This window comes from Gallinula chloropus (assembly GCF_964237585.1).
Source record: "Gallinula chloropus genome assembly, chromosome: 7".
Lineage (NCBI taxonomy): Eukaryota > Metazoa > Chordata > Aves > Gruiformes > Rallidae > Gallinula > Gallinula chloropus.
In genome coordinates, this window is record NC_140092.1 from 21,908,291 (window position 1) to 21,932,622 (window position 24,332).

The 24,332-nt window shown below is 50.7% G+C and overlaps 1 protein-coding gene across 1 annotated transcript; it reads left to right on the top strand.

Annotated features, from left to right (window-relative positions):
• The first annotated feature begins 97 nt into the window (after window positions 1-97).
• Window positions 98-24,285, top strand: POLR2B (RNA polymerase II subunit B). Its single transcript, XM_084266771.1, has 25 exons — window positions 98-228; window positions 913-985; window positions 2,144-2,294; window positions 4,519-4,631; window positions 4,899-5,118; window positions 6,461-6,619; window positions 7,399-7,563; window positions 8,290-8,486; window positions 9,547-9,666; window positions 10,015-10,201; window positions 11,043-11,186; window positions 11,436-11,575; window positions 12,120-12,231; window positions 12,664-12,818; window positions 13,427-13,625; window positions 13,736-13,904; window positions 15,205-15,301; window positions 16,789-16,883; window positions 17,718-17,968; window positions 18,057-18,146; window positions 18,723-18,830; window positions 19,670-19,783; window positions 19,877-20,037; window positions 22,600-22,795; window positions 24,149-24,285. The coding sequence occupies exons 1-25, from the start codon at window positions 210-212 to the stop codon at window positions 24,236-24,238; spliced, it is 3,525 nt and encodes a 1,174-aa protein (XP_084122897.1). The 5' UTR covers window positions 98-209; the 3' UTR covers window positions 24,239-24,285.
• The last annotated feature ends 47 nt before the right edge of the window (window positions 24,286-24,332 follow it).

Below are 24,332 nucleotides of genomic sequence, written 5' to 3' on the forward strand. Positions count from 1 at the left end.
CCCGGGACGGCGCGCGCAGCCGCCCCGCCCTCGCCCTCCGTGCGCGCAGGCGCAGTGCAGCCCTCTGCTCGCGGCCGGGACACTCGGGGATCGTCCCGGCTCCCGCGGCTCTTCCCGCTGCGTCTCTCCTCTCCCCTCCGCTCTTCTTCCCTCTCCTCTCCCCTCTCCTCTCCCGGCCGCCGCCTCTCGCGGCTCCTCCCGCCGCCACCATGTACGACGCGGACGAAGGTGAGAGCGCTGTGGGCCGCTCCCCGGCTCATCCCGGCCAGGCGCTGGGCCCGCGGCGGGGGGGCCTCCCTCAGGGCCTCCCTGAGGGTCTGGAGTGTCGGGTCCAGGTCTGGGCTCCCTGGGACAAAACAGCCAGGGGTCTCCTGGAGAGAGTCCAGCAGAGGCTGCGAAGGGGATGAAGGGCCTGGAGCATCTCCCCTGCCAGGAAAGGCTGAGTGAGCTGGGGCTGTTCAGCCTGGAGAGAAGCAGCCTGAGAGGGGATCTGATCAATGGGGATCAATAGCTGAAGGGTGGCACACAGGGGGACGTGGGCAGCCTCTTCTCAGGGGCTGTGGGGACAGGACAAGGGCCGATGGCCTCAAGTTGGAGCACAGGGAGTTCCACCCCAATGTGGGGAAGAACTTCTTCCTGGTGAGGGTGAGGGAGCCTTGGGACAGGCTGCCCAGGGGGTGTGGAGTCTCCTTGTCTGGAGAGATTCCAGCCCTGACCTGTCCTAGGGACCCTGCTTTGGCAGGGGCTCGGACCCCATGGGCTCTGGAGGGCCCTTCCAACCCCTGTGAGTCTGTGAATCTGTCTCCCTCAGGTAGGTAGGGGTGCTGCATCCGTACCCCCCTTCCCCCCACACAGGTGAGGAGAGACACCAACGTGATGAGACCTTAATTAACCCTTGTGTTTCCCTGACAGATATGCAATATGATGAAGATGATGATGAAATCACCCCTGACTTGTGGCAAGAAGCCTGCTGGATAGTTATCAGGTGGGTTTTTCAGACTCAGTGCTCCCACAGGTGACAGCCAGGCTGCTGCCCACCTGGCAGGGAAGCCCTGAGCTTGACTGTGTGCAGCATGTCACCCTCTGAGCAAAGGGGCTTTAAGCACAAGCTGTAGGGATTTAGAAGTGTCTGATGGGGTGGTAGTTTGGAATGAAAGAAGCAGTGTGTTTTGTTCCTATACCAAGCACACGGTTTGGCCTGCCAACCTAACAGCTGATGCTGGTGTTAGAATCAGTAGGTGGCTGTTCCTCCATGTCAGTGCTTGTCTGGGAAGAGGTGAACATCCAGGACCTGCAGTTCCTGGTGGCTGTTAAGGAGTGGGATGCTCCATGAGGCTGAGTAAAAAGTGTGTCCCTTGTTAATTACTCATAAAATGCCTGTGACTGATGTCTAGAGCAGCAGCTGCAAGTGGAACAGGAGGTCTGTGGGGGTGGTCCCACAGTCTGGATGGAGAGCAGGATGAGAAGCTTTGGAGGCAGAAAGAAGTCCTTTCTTTGCAGCTCAGTGAAGGGTGCTTTGCATCCAGTGGGAGGTGACTGAGGCAAGTCCTTCAGCTGAGGCTGCACCTTGTTCTGTGTGAAGGAACACCTTTTTGCTGCAAGGGTGAGCAGGCACAGGCTGCTCCAGAGCTTATGGAGTCTCTGGTGGTATTCAGAAGCTCTCTGATGGTCTTGGGCAGTCAGGTCAGGGGACACTGCATGAGCAGGGTGGTAGTGTTATCCCCAAAGTGGGGTGGTTACCTGCTGTGCAGGGTGGCAGCACACAGAGCAGAGGTAGTGGACTTACTCCAAGTCAGTGGTGATTCCATGCAGCCAGAATCTGAAACACAGTCATCTGGTTACAGGATTAGGAAAACCTGCCTTGATTTAAGCTAATTAGTTAGCAATTACTATATCATCTACTATTAGTCAATCATGTTTAAATTAGCATGCATACTCCTTAAAGGTCAGGAGTGGTGTGATTTGCACAGCCTGTTCATTGGGTGGGTGGTCGGTCGTGCTTTGGCAGGGGGTTGGATCTCTGGAGGTCCCTTCCAAACCCCTACAGCTCTGGGATTCTGTGATTTTAAGCTTGTTAGTGTATCAAATGAATTAACTTAAGATCTCTTGTTCATAAATGCACTTCCCTTTTTGTATTTTTCAGCTCCTACTTTGATGAGAAGGGTTTGGTCAGGCAGCAGCTGGATTCTTTTGATGAGTTTATTCAGATGTCGGTGCAGAGGATCGTTGAAGATGCTCCACCCATTGATCTACAGGCTGAAGCCCAGCATGCCACAGGGGAGGTGGAAGAGCCAGTAAGTAGAGACTGCCAGTGTGCGTCTTGGGTGGCTGTGGGGCTTTCATCTGGGGTGTGATCCCTGCTCCATGAGCACAGGTAGCAATGATCTGTTGCCCTGCTGTCAGTCGTTGTCCTGCTGTTTCCCTCTGGAGATGTAAAGGAGCTTTGGGACACCTGAGCTTTGAGTTTGTTACATGTTTAGACTCTTCCTTTGCAGTTCTTTGCAGGGAAACAGCCATGTGGTGGAGAGAATAACTGAGGTTTCTTTTGTTAAACATTTATCTCACTGTAATTCTCAATGTTTCTTCCTTTATTCTATACATTCTTTATATTATTCCTATATTTTATATATTGTTGCAGAATTCTCAAGCTATGCAGGCCTGTGGTTGCTCCCTGAGCTGTGTGGTTGCAGGCCAGGTGGCAGGCATGGAATGTGCCTGGCTGTTTTTTGTCTAAAAGCCAGTATTTTACTTTCTCAAATCAGAGTGATCTGTGTCTTGTTTATCAAATTAAGGTTTTTAGGAGTAGGTCTGTGTGAGAGGGAAAGAAACCTTGCTTTTTCCTTCAGAGATGCTTCCAGGGAACCTCTTGCCTCATTTGAAATACTCCATCTCCTTAAATTAATCCAGTATTAGACTAATTTCACTTCTTGTTTCTTTCTCCCTCCACTTCTCAGCCTCAAACTTTGAGGGCAGTTTGGGCAATTTAGAGCACATCAGTGCATGTCCTCAAAGATAGGGGTTGGGGTGTGTGTGCTCTCCTTGGAAGTGCTTGCAGGAGAACTTGGGAAACTCAGTAGTCTCCATGGATGCTGCTGCTATCTAGGGAAAAGCTTTTTTTTGGGGGGTAAGAGGTAATTTTTTCACCTACAAAATGGTTGCTAACAAGGCTCTGACACCTGCTATTGTAGGAAGTTTTGGTGCCTTTTGAAAAATCAGGTTGTTTTCACTTTTTTCCCCCCAATAATTCAAGTTTGGGTTTGTTTATTGGTCCTAAAGAGCCACCTGAGGAACAAGTGTTACCCAACTCACTGTCTCTTTAGTTATTGATAACGGTAATTCTCTGGTAACTGGTTTGGTCAGTAATAGGTAAGAGAGAAGATCTTGAAAGCAGAGGGATAGTAATTAGTGTAGAGCAGCAAAGACACTTCAGTGTGAAAGCTGTGAGGGTTTGATGGATTAATCACAGAATGTTTGGGGTTGGAAGGGACCTCTGGAGATCATCCAGTCCCACCCCCTGCCAGAGCAGGATCACCCAGACTAAATCCCACAGGGACACATCCAGGAGGGTTTGAATGTCTCCAGAGAAGGAGACTCCCCAGCCTCTCTGGGCAGCCTGGCCCAGGGCTCCCTCACCCTCACAGGGAAAAAGTTCCTCCTTATGTTCCCATGGAGCCTCCTCTGCTCCAGCTGCACCCGCTGCCCCTGGTCCTGTCACTGCCACCCCTGAGCAGAGCCTGGCTCCAGCCTCCTGACTCTCACCCTTCACGTACTGATAGACAGTGATGGGGTCACCCCTCAGGCTCCACTTCCTCAGGCTAAAGGGGCCCAGCTCCCTGCATGTTTCATGCAGCAGAGCAAAGCTTTACAAAAGCTCCTTCCTTTTTTGATGTCAGCCATCTCATTCAATGCATTGAAGCAGATTCATCTCTTTGCATCATAAAATTAGAGGTTTTATCTGAAGCTACACAAATACATAAATAGGCATATTCTGTTTGTTGATATATCCACTAACTTGGCAGATTTTGAGTTTATTAGCTATTTTATAGGGAAAAAAAACCTATTTGAGTGCTTTTTCTTCTCTTACTGCTGGTTTTGACCCTTCAGTCTAATCTGTGTTTTGTTGGGCTTGTTTAATTAGTTTTTTTTAGGAGTTTTTAAATTCATCACACAAACAGAATCGTAGGGATGGGAAGGGAACTTCAGAGCCCATGGGGTCCAAGCCCCTGCCAAAGCAGGGTCCCTAGGACAGGTCAGGGCTGGAATCTCTCCAGAGAAGGAGACTCCACACCCCCTGGGCAGCCTGTCCCAGGGCTCTGTCATAATGAGGTGTTTAGAAATTAGTGAAAATTCTTGAGTGTGTTCTTGATCTAGTGTGTTCTTGAGTGTGTTCTTGATCTCGTCACCTGAAGGCTGAGCTGAGGACATGCACCAGCGGTGGGCATTAAGCTCTAGGGTCACCCTTGCACAACCAAAGTGGATGTTTCCTGCAGTACAGGGAAATACCTTCTTGTTTTCCAGCCCCGGTACCTGCTGAAGTTTGAGCAGATCTATCTCTCCAAACCTACGCACTGGGAGAGGGATGGAGCACCATCACCTATGATGCCCAACGAAGCCAGGCTGAGAAACCTGACGTAAGAACAAACCCTGTAGTGGGTAAACCTGAGGAGGGACTGGCCCTGTGTTATTAATTGAGAGTCTCTTATCAATTTAATAGTGCCTTTAGAATCTAGTAACTACTGCTCTATTTAAATTCTGATGTGAAGATGTTAAATCCAGGCAATGATTTATTGTGAATGCTTCATATTACCAGTGAGTGCTCAGACAACTCTCTTCATTTTCCTTCTGTACAACCTGGAGTAGGAACTGGCAGCTAGCACAGTGGTGTGTTTATTTTGTAGGTACTCAGCCCCCTTGTACGTGGACATAACTAAAACAGTTATTAAAGAAGGGGAGGACCAGCTGCAGACACAGCACCAGAAGACTTTCATAGGGAAAATCCCTATCATGCTGCGTTCCACGTACTGCCTGCTGAACGGCCTCACGGACCGTGACCTCTGCGAGCTGAACGAGTGCCCGCTGGATCCTGGAGGATACTTCATCATTAATGGGTCTGAAAAGGTAAGGGGTCTCTGTTCCTCCTTCCCACCTGTGTGTCGTGGTTGCTGGGGGCACTCTGATCTTGCAGAAAGGGTGGGTGGACTTTCAGTCTCCTGTTAGGGCTTTCTCAAGCCACCTTTTCTTCTCTGAGGCACATTTCACACCCAGACTCACCAGGTTGGAAGAGCCCTTTAAGCCCATGGAGTCCAACCGTCCCTGTCCTGTGCTGACCCAGATCTCTCAGTACCTCATCTCCCCGGCTGTTAAACACACCCAGGGCTGGGGACTCAGCCCCCTCCCTGGCCAGCCTGTGCCACAGCCCCACAACTCTGCCAGGGAAGAACTTTTCCCTCCCAGCTGAGCTGACCCTGCCCTGGGGCAGCTTGAGCCCATTCCCCCTCGTCCCATCTCCTGTCCCCTGGCTGAAGAGACCATCGCCCACCTCTCTGCACCCTCCTGGCAGGGCAGTGGAGGTGGGGAGAAGGTCTCCCCTCAGCCTCCTCTTCTCCAGGCTAAACACCCCCAGCTCCCTCAGCTGCTCCTCAGAGGATTTGCCCTCCAGCCCCTTCCCCAGCCTGGTTGCCCTTCTCTGGACACGCTCCAGCACCTCCAGGTCCTTCTTGGAGTGAGGGGCCAAGAACTGGACACAGTTCCAAAGCAATTTCCTTCTTTGTTTTCATAACCAGTTTTGCCCTGAGTGCCAGTAATTCCTGTAGGTATTTTCCTTTCCACTTTCAACACTGCAGAGCAGCATGCACCCTAAAATGAGGTACTTCTTACTCAGAGCCTCCTCAAACTTTTTCACATCTGTGAAGACATTTCATTATACATCCAGGCTCTTCCTTCCATTGCTGTGGATCCAACCTTATCAAATCTCTCCATGCTCATGCCTTTCCAGTGGCAGGTTTTTTTGTAACCTGCCAGGTTTTTATGTAACCTGGGCAAACACAGCATTAAAAATAGAATTGTGTTTTTCTTCATGGAGTGGGGAAAACCCCAAACAAACCCAAACAAAATCTGGCTTTCAGTTTAAACACCATTGTAGTGCCTTGGCCTTGGGAACACAATGAAAAGGTTTCTTTACCAGTGTTGTGCCTACAGCTGAGGGAAATGTCTCAGCAGAGCTAGCAGGGTAGTAAGGACATGCTAGAAAACAGTGTTCTTGGAGTCTTTAGGTTATTCTCTCTTAACTAGGTGTATTTTTGCTTAATACTGTATTTTTAGAATGCAGAGTGTAACCCAACTGAGTTCTCAAATTGACTTCATGCCATACCCTGCCCTTAGGGCACTGGAAGGAATAAGAGAAGCACTGTGCGTATGTTACTTTGTCATCTATTTACTGGTGTCCCTGTTTCTTTCCCAGGTCCTGATTGCTCAGGAGAAAATGGCCACAAACACAGTGTATGTGTTTGCAAAGAAAGATTCCAAATATGCCTACACAGGAGAGTGCAGGTCTTGTCTGGAAAACTCCTCCCGACCCACGAGCACCATATGGGTCAGCATGCTGGCCAGAGGAGGGCAGGTAAGTCTGAGTGGTACCAACACCCACCTCAGCAGCTTACATTAAACATTGGCTGAGGAGTTCTGTTGCTGTCCTGCCTCTACTTGTCAATTATTTTGGGGGTATTGAAAAGAAATTTCTTCTGATGCCAAGTTGTAAGGAGCATAAAGTGAAAAGAAAATGTGTTTTACTTGTCTCTGGGACAAGTAACTTGAAGACTGAATTTGTGGTGGGTTTTAGGGTGAGGATAAAAAGCAATTTTAGAATTACTGTAAGTGAGTTTTTAGAAAATCCAGCAAGCTGCATCCTCTTTATCTTTTTGACAGAGGACAAGAGGAGGAGCAGGGATGCTGTCTCTGCTTGTGGGCAAGCTGCTGTTTAGATGGGGGTTTGCAGGCAGCATGTTAATTAATATTTAACATCTAATTGTGCCATCTGTGAGGGGAAATAAGTGCTGTTCTTAACTTGAAAAGCAGAAGGTGTCAGCGCTCACTCACTGTTTCACTTGTGTCTGGAAATCCACAGACACGTTCAGAGAGTAACTTTATAGAAGCCTTACACCACTGTTACTCCTGATGGCTGGGTTCCTCTCAAATGGTTGCATCCCACAGTGTTTGGGATGTTCTGGAAGTGAGGAGTGGCTACATCAATATTCCTGAGAATGGTGGACTAGAAAAGCTGGGCTTAAGCTGCGAGAAAGAAAGGTGAAGGGGGATGGGGTTGCTCTTTGCAAGTGCATGAGGGGAGAGAAACCATTCAAGTGAAGAGACTGACAGATGTTCCCACCCCCCCCTTTGCAGGGAGCGAAGAAGAGCGCCATCGGGCAGCGCATTGTAGCAACCTTGCCATACATCAAACAAGAGGTTCCCATCATCATTGTCTTCCGTGCCCTAGGCTTTGTGTCTGACAGGGACATCTTAGAGCACATCATCTATGATTTTGAAGATCCGGAAATGATGGAAATGGTAATTTGTGCTAAATAAGTTTTATGTCCTGGCTTGATGATTGGTGATCATACAATCCCAGACTGGTCTGGGTTGGGAGGGACACCAAGGAGCACAGAGCTCCAACCCCCTGCCACAGGCAGGGACACCAACCTCCAGGCCTGGAGCTACACAAGGCTGCCCAGGGCCCCAGCCAACCTGGCCTTGAACACCCCCAGACACAGGGCACCCACCCCCTCTCTGGGCAGCCCCTTCCAGCCCCTCACCACTCTCTCTGCAAAGAACTTCCCCCTGAGATCTCCTCTAACCCTTCCCTCCTCCAGCTTCACTCCATCCCCCTTGTCCTGCCAGTCTCTGCCCTTGAACAAGCTGATTCCCATCCTGTTTATAAGCTCCCAGTGTGGCTAATAACAATTCAAAGTATTGTTATTTTCCAATTTTAATTCATTGCTTAATTAGCCCACAAAAATAATAGTAGTGTCAAAAATTATCTGCTTAACCCTATTCTAATGAGTTTTTTATGTGAACAGAGTGTGATAGAAGTTTCCAAGAGTTAATATTTAATATGTATTTGGAGAGGTAGGGCCTTATCCTGCTGCTGCTGACTTTAATTGCACAATCCCTATTTATACCCAAAACAGCAGAGGACTAGAATGTCCTAGAATGAGATCTACTTTCTGAAGTCTGAACTGGTTTCTGTGTGCAGGCACTGGATGCTACAGGGTTTTGCTCTGTTCTGTGCATTAGGTCAAACCTTCTCTGGACGAAGCCTTTGTCATTCAGGAGCAAAACGTTGCTCTGAACTTCATTGGATCAAGAGGTGCAAAGCCAGGTGTCACCAAAGAAAAGAGAATCAAGTATGCTAAGGAAGTCCTGCAGAAAGAAATGCTCCCACATGTTGGTGTCAGTGACTTCTGTGAAACCAAAAAGGCCTATTTTCTAGGGTATGTGTGTGTTTTCTGTCTCACAGCTGCAAGCAGACCCTGAATGCAGATTTTATTCACATCTGGTTTTAACCTCAGTCTTGGAATCGTAGAATCCCAGACTGGTCTGGGTTGGGAGGCACCCCAAGGAGCACAGAGCTCCAAGCCCCTGCCACAGGCAGGGACACCAACCTCCAGGCCTGGAGCTACACAAGGCTGCCCAGGGCCCCAGCCAACCTGGTCTTCAACACCCCCAGGGACGGGGCACCCACCCCCTCTCTGGGCAGCCCCTTCCAGCCCCTCACCACTCTCTCTGCAAAGAACTTCCCCCTAAGATCTCCTCTAACCCTTCCCTCCTCCAGCTTCACTCCATCCCCCTTGTCCTGCCAGTCTCTGCCCTTGATCAAGCTGATTCCCCTCCTGTTCCTCTGTTCCCTTTAGGGATGGGAAGGCTGCAATGAGGTCCCCTCACAGCCTTCTCTTCTCCAGGCTGAACAAGTCTTCTAGGTATATTCAGGGATAAACTGCAGGGCACTGGTATATTCTCATATCTAAGAAAATGCAAATGTTGATTAAACAGGGAAATGAAACAAAACAAGCCTTCAGCAACTTCTCGATCTTACATTAGATGTGCTGATAGTGACAAACTACACTTTTTAGATGTCTTGTTGGGTGGAAAACCTACAGAGGGTGATAACTAATGTGGGGATAACTCCTGAGAAGTTTAACTCTCTTGAACTATTAGCACATCCTCATGATCACTGTTCATTGGTGTGCAGATGAACGGTGGGTATCAGGAGGCTCACCCTTTTACACCCAGTTCCACATCCTTAAACACGCCCTGTGTAACGGTGTAGGGCAGATGCACTACCATCCTGGTGTAAATATTAACCTCTCTGTAGCAATCTGAGCTTTCCATGGTCCTTCACCTCTGAGGAGGGATGTGCTGAAGAGGTCTGTCCTAGGGCAGCCCTGCTCTGAAGGTCTGGGCTGGGCAGCTTCAGGGGACAGCTTGCTGATGGATCTGTGTGTGTGGTGCCCGCCTGGCATCACCTAAACACCACCCGTCTGCTTTGCTCAGGTACATGGTTCACAGACTGCTGCTGGCAGCGCTGGGAAGGAGAGAGCTTGATGACAGAGATCATTATGGCAACAAGAGGCTGGATCTCGCTGGGCCACTGTTGGCATTCCTGTTCAGAGGGTAACTATATGATTTATGACCTATTTGGAGATAATTAATGGCAGAGGCACAGCCAGCTCTGTGGTTCTAAATCCCTGGGCTGATTCTGTTGTGTCTGGGCAGCACAACCTGTATCTGATAATGGCTTTTTCATGGGGTGGGTAAGCTGCTTCTGAGAGGTGGTAGCCAGCATCAATCAGCTTGTTCTGCAGCAGATTTTGTGCATGTTCACAAACAGGTTAATTTGTTTGGGGTTTTTTCCTCCCTTTCTCTAGTTACAAATCACTCATTGCTTTGCAGGGGAAGCGTTTTCCCAAGCTGAATTGCTGCAGCACTGTTTAATCATGTTTCTTGGCATCTCCTTTACAGAATGTTTAAGAACTTGCTGAAGGAAGTGAGGATATATGCACAGAAGTTTATTGACAGAGGGAAAGATTTCAACTTGGAGCTGGCAATTAAAACACGGATTATTTCGGATGGGTTGAAGTATTCATTGGCAACTGGAAACTGGGGCGACCAGAAGAAGGCTCATCAGGCCAGAGCAGGAGTATCCCAGGTACTGTAGCTGGACAAGGCATGGTAGTGTTTGACAGGTTTACATGAGAGTAAAATGACACCATGGAGCAGTGTTTAACATCACTCAGCAGTGGTGCCTGTTGTAGGTTACACACCTACACCTACAGCAGCCACCACCTCCCTGGGCACCCTGTGCCAGGGCCTCACTGCCCTTCTAGGGAAGAATTTCTTCCTAATATCCAATCTAAATGCCCCCCCCCCTTCCAATTTAAACTTATTCCCCCTCACCCAATCAGTCTAGGCCCTTGTAAAAAGTTCCTTCCCAGCTTCTTGTCAGCCCCTTCAACAACTGGAAGGGCCTACAGGATCTGCCCACAGCCTTCTCTTCTTCAGGCTGAACCAGCCCAACTTCAGCCTGGCTTCCCAGGAGAGGTGCTCCAGCCCTCTGATCATCTTTGTGGTCTCCTCTGGACCCACTCCAACAATTCCACATCCTCCTTATGTTGGGGGCTCCAGAACTGGACACATCACTGCAGGTGGGGTCTCGAGTGCAGAGCAGAGGGGCAGAATCCCTTCCCTTACATCAGGATGTAATTGCTAATTTGCTCCTAATTAACTAAACAGTGTTAGTTTTTCAGACTTGTGTGTCACTACTGGCAAACCCTCCTGGGGGATATGCAGCTTAAAAAGTGTTCCCACAAGTATCACTCATTTAGTTACTTGATCAGAGGAACATACACTACCAAACACCCCAGGTTTTAGGGGTAAACTTAGTCTGAAATTAACAGAGGTGAACTACAAAGTGCAGCTAACAAAAATCAGAGCTATTTTAGTTCTTTGAAAGACACACCTTGACTAACCAAATCCCTTACTCCATGCAGGTGTTAAACCGCCTGACCTTTGCATCGACCCTGTCCCACCTGAGGCGCCTGAACTCTCCGATCGGCAGAGATGGAAAACTAGCCAAGCCCAGGCAACTGCACAACACGCTGTGGGGCATGGTTTGCCCAGCAGAGACCCCAGAGGTACTCACAGTAGTAGTTATGTCAGTACTTACTCGTGCCCAACTGCTTTTATGACTTGTGGTGATGACCTGCACGGTTTTTGAAATGCTGATGTGAAGTTTAGCTTGATGCCAACTCTGTAGTTAATCATAGACATTAATAAAGAGGATGGTTTATATCTGGTTCCTCAAGGACTCAAAGTTCTCAGATCATCTTGGGGGAAACCTCTTGTTTGGGAAATGCAAGCTAACATTGTGTCTCTGCTACCAGGGTCACGCAGTAGGACTTGTGAAGAACTTAGCCCTGATGGCCTACATTTCTGTGGGGTCTCAGCCATCCCCTATTTTGGAATTCTTGGAAGAGTGGAGTATGGAAAACCTGGAAGAAATATCCCCAGCAGCCATTGCAGAGTACGTGCACATGAAACTGTTTAAACACAGGCTGGTTCAGCCTGGAGAAGAGAAGGCTGTGGGGGGACCTCAGTGCAGCCTTCCCATCCCTGAAGGGAGCAGAGGAACAGGAGGGGAATCAGCTTGTTCAAGGGCAGAGACTGGCAGGACAAGGGGGATGGAATGAAGCTGGAGGAGGGAAGGGTTAGAGGAGATCTTAGGGGGAAGTTGTTTGCAGAGAGAGTGGTGAGGGGCTGGAAGGGGCTGGCCACAGAGGGGGTGGGTGCCCCATGTCTGGGGGTGTTCCAGGCCAGGTTGGCTGGGGCCCTGGGCAACCTTGTGTAGCTCCAGGCCTGGAGGTTGGTGTCCCTGGCTGTGGCAGGGGGTTGGAGCTCTGTGCTCCTTGGGGTCCCTCCCAACCCAGACCAGTCTGGGATTCCATGATTAAGCTTTTTATCCTGCACAACTTCAAGGGTTTGGTGTTTTTTTTCTAGGGTTTGGGGTTTCTTTTCTTGAGTTTGGGTTTTTTTATTATTATCTGTTTGATTTTTTCCCCCCTTTCTAGTGCTACCAAGATCTTTGTTAATGGCTGCTGGGTAGGGATACACAAAGATCCAGAGCAGCTCATGAATACCCTACGGAAGCTTCGCCGTCAGATGGACATCATCGTGTCAGAGGTACAGATTTGGGGGGTCGTTTCAGACAAGAGGGCTGCTGCTTTGCAGGCTCAAAATAATGTTACTTACAAGTCTCTTTCTGAACATACCTCACGCTGCTTGGGTCGTTTTGGGGTGTTTGATGCTTTTTGTTTGGTTTTTTTCCTTTGATTTGTTTGGTTGTGGGGTTTTTGCTTTGCTTTGTTGTTGGGGTGGGGGGGTTGTGTTTTGGTTTCTTCTTTGGGGTTTTCTTAAGAGAATCCAGTTGTAAAACCAGTTGAAAATAGTTTCTTGAAATGCTTCTGTTTGTAGGAGCATTAATGTTTGTTCTGGGCTGCTGATAGCACCCGTAAGGTCTTTGCTTGAGGGAACTTTGTCATCCTGTGTTGTGTTCTGTAGTTCTGCTGCCAGGCTGAGGCTCTGTGCTCATGGGGGGGCTGCTTTCCTCTGCAGGTCTCCATGATCCGGGATATTCGTGAGCGGGAAATACGCATCTACACCGATGCAGGCAGGATTTGCAGACCCCTGCTAATTGTGGAGAAGCAGAAGCTGCTCCTGAAGAAAAGGCATATTGACCAACTGAAGGAACGAGAATATAACAACTACAGGTGAGACATGTTTCTGAAACTCGAGTGTCTAGTTTTACATCTTGGAAGCTGTAAATTCCCCCAGGTTGGAGAGAGAAATGTTTCATAGAATCATAGAGTGGTTTGAGTTGGAAGGGACCTGAATGCCCATCTAATTCCAACCCCCTGCCACGGGCAGGGACACCCCCCACCAGCCCAGGGTGCCCCAAGCCCCATCCAACCCAGCCTTGAGCCCTTCCAAGGATCCAGGGGCAGCCACAGCCTCTCTGGGCACCCTATGCCAAGGTACCCTCACCCTCAGAGTGAAGATTTCCTTCCTAACATCTAACCTAACCCTGCCCTCATTCAGCTTGCAGCCATCACCCTGTGTCCTGTCCCTGCACTCCCTGGTGACCAGCCCCTCGCCCACATTCCTGTAGGACTCCTTTAAGTGTTGGTGGGCCACTAGCTTGAAGTTTAAAGCTTTGTGTGTCTTCGAGGTGCTTTCTCTTCCCAAGAGCTTAATTCAGTATTCATTAATTTTTAATCAGACTGAGGCAGTGGTAGCAATATTAACCTAGGAAACTCCTCTTCCTTGTTCCTGCTGAGTTTTGTGTTAGTTGAGTATTTCAGAGGTTGGTTATTCACAGTTGGCAGGACCTCGTGGCCAGCGGTGTCGTAGAGTACATTGATACGCTGGAGGAAGAGACTGTGATGCTGGCCATGACTCCAGATGACCTGCAGGAGAAAGGTGTGGCGTACTGCTCTACCTACACCCACTGTGAGATCCACCCCTCGATGATCCTGGGAGTATGTGCATCTATTATCCCTTTCCCTGATCACAACCAGGTGAGTGCGGCGCTCCCAACGTCGCCCTTCTCCAGGTGGTAGTAAACCCACCAGTATTTGCCTTCAAGACCCTTATGGACATAGATACCAGTCTTTCCTTGTCTGTCCAGTCTCCCAGGAACACGTACCAGTCTGCCATGGGTAAACAGGCCATGGGAGTTTACATTACCAACTTCCATGTTCGGATGGATACGCTGGCACACGTGCTGTATTACCCACAGAAGCCCCTAGTAACAACACGCTCCATGGAGTACCTGCGATTTAGAGAGCTGCCTGCAGGTATGTTGCCTGTTAGCATTTACTATCCTCCTCTCTTATGTAATCTGTGTCACAAATTGTGTGTGTAATACTCAAACTTTTAGCAAATCTATGTAATTTTACAATAATTAGGGGTCAAATGTTATTTTGTAGCTTGGCACCTGTATTCCAGAACATACATTGCTCGTGTTGCAGCTCCAAGGATTTTATCAGTGTAGCCTGGTAAAACTTCACAGGGAAAAATACATTTTCTGTGTTGATGTTTGCTGGGTCCTGCACAAGGGGTCAGTCCTGAGTCTCTCACAGAATCAGAATCACCAGGGTGGAAAAGCCCTTTAAGCCCATGGAGTCCAACCGTCCCTGTCCTGTGCTGACCCAGATCTCTCAGTACCTCATCTCCCCGGCTGTTAAACACACCCAGGGCTGGGGACTCAGCCCCCTCCCTGGGCAGCCTGTGCCACAGCCCCACAACTCTGCCAGGGAAGAACTTTTCCCTCCCAGCTGAGCTGACCCTGCCCTGGGGCAGCTTGAGCCCATTCCCCCTCGTCCCATCTCCTGTCCCCTGGCTGAAGAGACCATCGCCCACCTCTCTGCACCCTCCTGGCAGGGCAGTGGAGGTGGGGAGAAGGTCTCCCCTCAGCCTCCTCTTCTCCAGGCTCAACACCCCCAGCTCCCTCAGCTGCTCCTCAGAGGATTTGCCCTCCAGCCCCTTCCCCAGCCTGGTTGCCCTTCTCTGGACACGCTCCAAGACCTCCAGGTCCTTCTTGGAGTCAGGGGCCCAGAACTGGGCCCAGCACTCGAGGTGCAGCCTCCCCAGTGCCCAGCCCAGGGGCACAATCCCCTCCCCAGACCTGCTGGCCACGCTGGCTCTGACACAAGCCAGGATGCCCTTGGCCTTCTTGGCCACCCGGGCACACTGCTGGCTCCTGTTCAGTCACCCAGCACCCCCAGGTCCTTCTCCCCAGCAGCTCTCCAGCCACTCTGCCCCAGCCTGTAGCCCTGCTTGGGGTTGTTGTGTCCCATGTGCAGCACTCTGCCCTTGGCCTTGTTGAGCCTCATCCTGTTGGTCTCAGCCCATCAGTCCAGCCTGTTCAGATCCCTCTGAAGAGCCTCCCTATCTCAGGTAAATCCACACTTCCCCTCTCTCCTACTTAGTTACATTTCCTAGTGCCTTGTGGGTTTTGTGTGTGGACCAGGGAGACTTTTATCTCAGAAAGGGTAGATCCATGTCGCTGTAAAGAATACAGCTTGTTTGGAGTTGCAAGTATTGCCTGTCTGGTACATGTGCATCCCTTCCAAGTATCTTCTCTGTGTATTACAGGTATCAACTCGATCGTAGCCATCGCATCATACACAGGCTATAACCAGGAAGACTCTGTCATCATGAACCGCTCTGCTGTCGACAGAGGCTTTTTCAGGTGAGGCTTTGTAAATTCTTAAACTGTTTGGAAAAAGGGGGAGGGGGGTGGTGGTGTGGGGAAGGTTGGAAAGGGTACTGAATCGCAGACTCACCAGGTTGGAAAAGCCCTTTAAGCCCATGGAGTCCAAACATCCCTGTCCTGTGCTGACCCAGATCTCTCAGTACCTCATCTCCCCGGCTGTTAAACACACCCAGGGCTGGGGACTCAGCCCCCTCCCTGGGCAGCCTGTGCCACAGCCCCACAACTCTGCCAGGGAAGAACTTTTCCCTCCCAGCTGAGCTGACCCTGTTAGGAAAACACTTTTTACTGAGTTGCCCAGAGGCTCAAGAAAAGCTTATCTCACACTGGAAAGCTGTGTTCTCCAAGTCTTTTCAACCTGAGCAGCTTTTTAAATGAGCTTTTTGCTTTAACAAGGGTGGAGGGAGCAGCACAATGTGTATTTTAGTGAAACAGTGAGTCGTGGTTCCTCCTATGTGTAATCTGACTTCCCACTCATCTTCCAAACTCTTCCATTTTAGTCCTAAGTTACTGCACGAACCCCTCAATGCCAGCCTTGCAGCTTGGTGATGCAGCCTTGTGAGGAACTAACCCAAACCCCCATTCCCCCAGTCCCTGCCCCTCCCTGTGTCACAGTGGTGGGGGAAGAAGGAAGCGAAATCCTGACTCAAGTGCAGTCTGCTGAGAAGGGAGGGGTGGGGGGAGGCGCTTTGAGATTTGGCCACACTTCTCATCCCCCGACTCTGGTGTCACTGGGGTACATGGCAGGGCCATCAGAATGTTTCTGTCCTTTATTCCTGTTCTGCCTGTGATGCTGATTGGGGAATGATCTCTCCCTGCCTTTATCTCCACTCCTCAGCCTCTCAATGGGTATCTTCTCCCCTGCCCAACGAAAAAGGGCAGTGACAGAGCAGCTTTGGTGCGCATCTGGCCTCCAGCCATGGCCAAACCACAACAGTCCTTTTTGACCTGTGTAAATGGAAGGGTTTCCACTGCAGCTCAGCTGTGCTGAGCATGGCACTGCAAGGTAGCAGCAGAAGCCTAAAAATGCTTGCCAAGTGGCAAGTCTGAGGAGAAAAGGGATGTGAGAATGATGTGATGAGGGTGTGACTAATCTTCTGGTGTAATAACTACTTCTGAGATGTCAAGTAAATCTGAAGGTCTCAGTAGTTCATCAAAAACTGCCATGTTGTCTATAGGTGCTTGGCAGTTACCATCAAAATACCACCTGAAACAGTTCTTTCTTTGGTTTGGGTGTTTTGGTTTTGTTTCCACCCTCCTCAGTGATGGGCAGGAGAATAGAGGAAAGGTGGTGTGGCATGTGAACGTTGTTTTGGTTGTCACTGGTAACAGCAGCCATAACATGGGATAAAAGGGTGATTATGGTGAGGTGGAGACATACTGATGAGGAAAAATGATGCTGCTTTCACTGAAGGAGGCTTTATGTTTCACTTTCTACTGGATGAGGCTTTATAATGTCATTTCAGGTCTGTGTTCTATCGCTCCTACAAAGAGCAAGAGTCGAAAAAAGGCTACGACCAAGAGGAAGTCTTTGAGAAGCCTACACGTGAGACTTGCCAAGGTGAGAAGATCCAGGAGCCTATGAAGGCTGAGGTTTTACATCAGTTTATTGTGGGCAAGGTTGCTGATGTCGTTGAACTGATCCAGAACTTTCTGTTCTCTTGGGACACAAAGTAGCAGAGATGTCTGTATTAATAGCGTATAGATATATGCATGAAATTTGGGGGGCATCAAAAGGAGTGTGGCCAGCAGGTGAAAGGAGGGGATCCTCCCCCTCTACTCTGCCCTGGTCAGGCCCCACCTGGAGTGTTGTGTCCAGGTCTGGGCTCCCTGGGACAAAACAGCCAGGGGTCTCCTGGAGAGAGTCCAGCGGAGGCTGCGAAGGGGATGAAGGGCCTGGAGCATCTCCCCTGCGAGGAAAGGCTGAGTGAGCTGGGGCTGTTCAGCCTGGAGAGAAGCAGCCTGAGAGGGGATCTGATCAATGGGGATCAATAGCTGAAGGGTGGCACACAGGGGGACATGGGCAGCCTCTTCTCAGGGTCTGTGAGGACAGGACAAGGGCCGATGGCCTCAAGTTGGAGCCCGGGAAGTTCCACCTCAATGTGGGGAAGAACTTCTTCCCGGTGAGGGAGCCCTGGGCCAGGCTGCCCAGGGGGTGTGGAGTCTCCTTCTCTGGAGAGATTCCAGCCCTGACCTGTCCTAGGGACCCTGCTTTGGCAGGGGGTTGGACCCCATGGGATCTGGAGGGCCCTTCCCACCCCTGTGAGTCTGTGATTATCTCCTGATGCTTCAGGAGGCTGAAGCTGCGAGTGGATTTGTGGAATTCCTATGGAACATCAGAGTCAATACAGTGACAAACTGGGGACTCGACTTCCCTTGTTGCTTCTTCCCCAAGGCATGAGACACGCCATCTATGACAAGCTGGATGATGATGGTTTGATAGCGCCCGGGGTCCGTGTGTCTGGGGACGACGTCATCATTGGCAAGACAGTGACGCTGCCCGAGAACGAAGACGAGCTGGAAAGCACCAACAGACGCTTCACCAAGAGGGACTGCAGCACCTTCCTGCGAACCAGCGAGACTGGGATCGTAGATCAGGTCATGGTCACCCTCAACCAGGAAGGATACAAGTTCTGCAAGATCCGGGTAAGCGCTGCCCTGCGTGCTTCCCACTGTGCAGTGGTTCCTGCCCTGTGTTTAACTTCCTGCTCCTGTGTTTTCCTGTGCCTTACAGGTGCGCTCTGTGAGAATCCCCCAGATTGGAGATAAATTTGCCAGCAGACATGGGCAGAAAGGAACCTGTGGGATCCAGTACAGGCAAGAGGTAGTGATATGTGTATTTTTTTTTCCCTTTCTTAACATTTTCTCTCTGATCTCCTTGGCCTTAGAACTGTTTTAAGTGAGCTGTCTGTAGAGTATCTATTGGGGTGCAGTTAGTTGACTTTCCCCTCCGAGAAAAGGCTGAGTGAGCTGGGGCTCTTGAGAAAAGAAGCAGCCTGAGAGGGGATCTGATCAATGGAGATCAATAGCTGGAGGGTGGCACACAGGGGGACATGGGCAGCCTCTTCTCAGGGTCTGTGGGGACAGGACAAGGGGCGATGGCCTCAAGTTGGAGCCCGGGAAGTTCCACCCCAATCTGGAGAACTTCTTCCTGGTGAGGGTGAGAGAGCCCTGGGCCAGGCTGCCCAGGGGGTGTGGAGTCTCCTTCTCTGGAGAGATTCCAGCCCTGTCTGGACACTGGCCTGTGTGACCTGTGACTTATACTTAGCTAAAATACCTTTAGAAAGGGACATGGTACTTCAGTACCTCTGAAATGCTTTGCAACATTTAATTTGAATCCATGGAGCTGCTTTTCCTGAAGCTGGTACTCTGGGACTGACTCTCTCTTCCCCTGCTCCAGGACATGCCCTTCACCTGTGAGGGCATCACCCCCGACATCATTATCAACCCACACGCCATCCCCTCCCGCATGACCATTGGCCACTTGATTGAGTGTCTTCAGGGCAAGGTAAGAAGAGGGTTTTTTGCCACATGTCTGAGCAATACAAATTAAAACATTTTCTTTCTTTTTCCTCCTTTCTCCTTTTTTTTTTTCTTGGTAAAGAGACTAGTAGGGTTAATCCACTAAAAAAGGAGGATTGCTCTCCAGTTACTTGACAGACTGTGTCCCCTGTTAATTTTCTCCAGCAAGCCGGACTGCAGTGTGCACCCTCATCTATTGCTTTTATTCCAAACATTTCAGTCTGGAGAATAACTGAGGGAACTGGGCTTGTTTAGTCTGGAGAAGAGGAGGCTGAGGGGAGATCTAATCTCTCTCTACAACTCCCTGAAAGGAGGGTGTGGAGTGGTGGGGGCTGACCTTTTCTCACTGATGACAAATGATAGGACAAGGGAAACGGCCTCTGTGCCAGGGGAGGGTTAGATTGGATGTTAGGAAAAACTCCTTACCAGAGAGGGTTGTCAGGCATTGGACAGGCTGCCCAGGCAAGTGGTGGGGTCTCCACCCCAAAAACCAGGTAGATGTGGTGCTGAGGGACGTGGGCTAATGCAGGTTGGCAGGTTGGGCTGATGGTTGGACTCAGTGATCCAAAAGCTCCCTTCCAACCAAAACAATTCTATGATTTCCTGTTACCTAGACAAAGGGAGTATCAAAAAAGCCTGTCAAAATACAGTGTATTTTTAATAATCTCACTATAAATCGTGTAGCTGATAAACAACACAAGGTGGGCTGCTGGCACAGGCATTGTATCTCACATTGCATTAAGAGCTGGAACTGCTTGGTGTAGCTAATGCTGTCTGATGCTCCATCAGCAATTTGACAGGTCTTTGCACATTCTTCCTCTATAGGTGTCTGCAAACAAGGGAGAAATCGGTGATGCCACACCTTTTAATGATGCTGTCAACGTGCAGAAGATCTCCAATCTGTTGTCAGATTACGGTTATCATCTGAGAGGAAATGAGGTATCATCACAGCATGGGTTCACTGTGTCTTTTCTAACACACATTCGATGGAGAGTAAGGCTTATGATGCAGTGATTGCCTTGATTACTTCAGGTCCTCTACAACGGCTTCACTGGGAGGAAGATCACATCACAGATCTTCATTGGCCCTACCTATTACCAGCGTTTGAAGCACATGGTAGATGACAAGATCCACTCTCGTGCAAGAGGGCCCATCCAGATACTGAACAGGCAGCCCATGGAAGGGAGATCACGGTAAGGATGTCTCTTACTTTCTATACATCATTTTCTTTTTTCCTTTCAGTTTTTTAGTCCTAAAAATTAGCTGCTTTGCAGGTAGAAGCTAATTAGCTCATCCCAACCAGCCATATATTTTCATGTGTTTGTCTTAAGAGGATTTATTGGGTGTAGGTGTCAAGGTTCTGGTAGCAGGAGGTGCTGCTGGGGTGGCCTCTCTGGTAAAGGATGTGGGGCTGCCCAGTGCTGGACATGGTCACTTGCAGCTGCCTGCAACAGACCCTGTCACTGGCCAAACTGAGCCCCTTTGTGATGCTGGTGGCACCTCCGTGGTACCATATCTGAGAAAGGGTAAGAAATGCTGTGCAGTCGCTGAGAAGGGAGTTGGAGAATGGGAGAGGAGCAGGCCTGCAGAGACCCCAGTCAGAGAAGGAGGTGGGGCAGGAGGAGCTCCAGGTGCCAGAGCAGAGATTCCCCTGCAGCCCCTGGAGAAGTCAGGGAGTCAGATTATCCTCCCACAGACGTGGAGGACCACACCAGAGCAGATACCTGCCAGCAGCCCATGGAAACCCACGCTAGAGCAGGCTCCTGGCCAGAGCTGTGGCCTGTGGTGGGGACACCCAACCTGTTCCTGAAGGACTGTACTCCATGGGAAGCCCCACCTGGAGCAGTTTGTAGAGGTAGTATGACAGTGGGCTGCCATAGAAACACAGACTGCGTTAGGTGGGAAGGGACCTTCAGAGGCCATCTGGTCCCACCCTGCAGTGAGCAGGGACATCTTCACTAGAGCAGGGTGCTCAGAGCCACATCCAGTCTGACCTTGAATGTCTCCAGGGATGGGGCCTCCACCACCTCTCTGGGCACCCTGGGCCAGTGTCTCACCACCCTCAGAGTGATTTTCCAGTTCAAACCCATCACCCCTCGTCCCATCACTCCATGCCCTCAGGAACAGTTCTTCCCAGATTCCTACAGGCACCTTTCAGGGGCTGGAAGGGGCTATAAGGTCCCCCTGGAGCCTTCTCCAGGCTGAACCAGCCCAGCTCTCCCAGCCTGGCTTCACAGCAGAGCTGCTCCAGCCCATGGGACATTTTTGTGGCCTCCTGGCCCTGCTCCAAGAGGTCCCTGTCCTTGTGCTGAGGGCTCCAGAGCTGGACCCAGCACTGCAGGTGAGGTCTCCCCAGAGCAGAGCAGAGGGGCAGAATCCCCTCTTTCCATCTGCTGCCCACACTCCTGGGATGGGGTTGGGCTCCTGGGCTGCAGAGGCACATTGGTGGCTCCTGTCCTCACAGGAGGGACCCTGTGCTGGAGCAGGGGAAAAGTGTGAGATGGAAGGAGCGGCAGAGGAAGGAGTGGCAGAGAGGGGGTGTCCTGCACTGACTGGAACCCCCATTTACCCTGGGGACCACAGGGAGGGGAGGGAGGAGTGTGAGAATGGAGGAGTGGGGGAATGACAGAGGGAAGTTGAGCCTGGGGAGAAGATGTTTTTAGCTTTGTCTTTGTTTCTCACCATCTTACTCCATTTTTAATGGGCAATAAATGAAACTAATTCTCCCCATGCTGAGTGTGCTTTGCATGTGATGGCCACTGGTCAGTGATCTCCCTGGTTTTATCTTGACCCACAAGTTTTTCCACCTTATTTTGTCCCCATCCTGTCATCAAGGAGGGGAGAGCGAGCTGCTTGGTAGGCACCTGGCAGCCAGGCAGGTGAGGTTAAACCCCCCTCAGGTGTGCAGGGACAGACTTGACTGTTTACATCACCAGAGGGGTGGCAGCAGGGACAGGGAGGGGATTGTCCCTCTCTGCTCTGCCCTGTGAGGCCCCAGCTGGAGTCCTGTGTCCAGAGCTGGGGCCCCCAGTGCAAGAGAGATGTGGGGCTGTTGGAGAGGGGGCAGAGGAGCCACAGAGATGCTCAGAGGGCTGGAGCAGCTCCCCTACGGAGAGAGGCTGAGGGAGCTGGGCTGGTTCAGCCTGGAGAAGAGAAGGCTGTGGGGGGACCTCAGTGCAGCCTTCCCATCCCTGAAGGGAGCAGAGGAACAGGAGGGGAATCAGCTTGTTCAAGGGCAGAGACTGGCAGGACAAGGGGGCTGGAGTGAAGCTGGAGGAGGGAAGGGTTAGAGGAGATCTTAGGGGGAAGTTCTTTGCAGAGAGAGTGGTGAGGGGCTGGAAGGGGCTGCCCAGAGAGGGGGTGGGTGCCCCGTGTCTGGGGGTGTTGAAGGCCAGGTTGGCTGGGGCCCTGGGCAGCCTTGTGTAGCTCCAGGCCTGGAGCTCTGTGCTCCTTGGGGTCCCTTCCAACTCATGCCACTCTATGATTCTGTGTTTACCACCTCTTATTGCTATGGAGGTGTCACCTGGCACCTGCTGTAGAGATGCTTAGCAGTGCTTACGAATCACTGAGCTCGCCTTCTCCTGAGCAGTTCTACTCTGAGGTGTCAGAGGAACATTTCCACACAGCTTTACTCCCACCTTGTCATGCTAGCACTGTGTTCCTCTTATATTACCTCTTCCACCACCCAGAACTGATGTATTTTGCCAGCAAACTGGAAAATTGAGGCATTGTGGGTTTTGTTTCCCGTTCCTCAGTGACGGTGGCCTTCGCTTTGGAGAGATGGAACGTGATTGCCAGATCGCTCACGGAGCAGCCCAGTTCTTGAGGGAGAGGCTGTTTGAGGCTTCTGACCCCTACCAAGTCCACGTCTGCAACCTCTGTGGCATCATGGCGATTGCCAACACCAGGACTCACACCTACGAGTGCCGGGGATGCCGGAACAAAACCCAGGTACGTGTGTGTGGCTTTCACCAGCCTCCTCCTGGCTGAGAGGAAATACCACCAGAGGATGGGGAAGTAAATATTTAAAGAAGCACCACGGCAATTGCTATTTTAGATCATAACTGCTCTAAGTGTTTACAGTGTCCTAGTTAATTTGGATGTTTCCTCATTAATTTATGACGACGGCTGGTTGCTTGGCAGGAAGTGCTGTTCAAGCAGAGTTTTCAGAGACTTTAAATGCTTGGAAGATTATTTATAGAAGGAAAGCTCAGAATGGCAGGAATTCAGAGCCATCGCCCTTGTGACCGTCCCCATGACGATAGTTATGCTTGCAGAGCTGGGTCCCCCTGGGAGATCTTTTGTGTTGCCTTTTTTTAATTAATTAAAAATCCCCTGGCTCTGTAGCTGGGTTTGGTTACAGAACTGTGTCAAAGGAGAGCGGTAGCAGAGGGGAAAGACATAGCTGCCTTAAACAGGCTTGTTCTTGTGCTGCAGCATTAATGCTGCTGTGAGGTGGGTGCTGGAAACCTCACTGCTTTTACTGCCCATCAGGCACACTCTGCTGGGCACATTCCCTCCCAAAATCACAGACTCACCAGGTTGGAAAAGCCCTTTGAGCCACTGGAGTCCAACCGTCCCTGTCCTGTGCTGACCCAGATCTCTCAGTACCTCATCTCCCCGGCTGTTAAACACACCCAGGGCTGGGGACTCAGCCCCCTCCCTGGGCAGCCTGTGCCACAGCCCCACAACTCTGCCAGGGAAGAACTTTTCCCTCCCAGCTGAGCTGACCCTGCCCTGGGGCAGCTTGAGCCCATTCCCCCTCGTCCCATCTCCTGTCCCCTGGCTGAAGAGACCATCGCCCACCTCTCTGCACCCTCCTGGCAGGGCAGTGGAGGTGGGGAGAAGGTCTCCCCTCAGCCTCCTCTTCTCCAGGCTCAACACCCCCAGCTCCCTCAGCTGCTCCTCAGAGGATTTGCCCTCCAGCTCCTTCCCCAGCCTGGTTGCCCTTCTCTGGACATGCTCCAGCACCTCCAGGTCCCTCTTTGAGTGAGGGGCCCAGAACTCGAGGTGCAGTCTCACCGATGCCGAGTACAAATGACTCGCGTTTAAGATCCGATCCCTTGGCCGTGGGTTATAACATCAAAAACACGGTCTGGGCAGCTGCTGCGTGGCCTCTACATGCACCCTCAGTTTCCCTCTTGCTTTGTTCCTGCCACTGAGCCATTCCTGGTAAATTCTTTCATGCAGAATTCCAGATTCACTTTCAAGCCAAAAAGTTGTCTGGTTACTTGTGTGGAGGGCGGTGGAAGTTGGTACTTCTCACAAGTGCTTCTCACAAGTCATCTGAAAATCTCTTTCCAGATCTCTCTGGTTCGGATGCCCTACGCCTGCAAACTCCTCTTCCAAGAGCTGATGTCTATGAGCATTGCACCACGTATGATGAGCGTTTAGCCTTTAAAATGGGGCTGTTTTTAATGATGCAGTAGTAGAGCTCAGCTTGTGTTTCCTTTTGGGTAGGTTGCATTTAAAGTACAGCTTGACTCAT

Excerpts from the sequence above, each read along its gene's own strand:
- POLR2B (XM_084266771.1), top strand. Across the intron at positions 2,295-4,518 it reads CAGGGGAGGTGGAAGAGCCA|CCCCGGTACCTGCTGAAGTT; the intron begins GTAAGTAGAGAC and ends CTTGTTTTCCAG. Across the intron at positions 22,796-24,148 it reads GATGCCGGAACAAAACCCAG|ATCTCTCTGGTTCGGATGCC; the intron begins GTACGTGTGTGT and ends ATCTCTTTCCAG.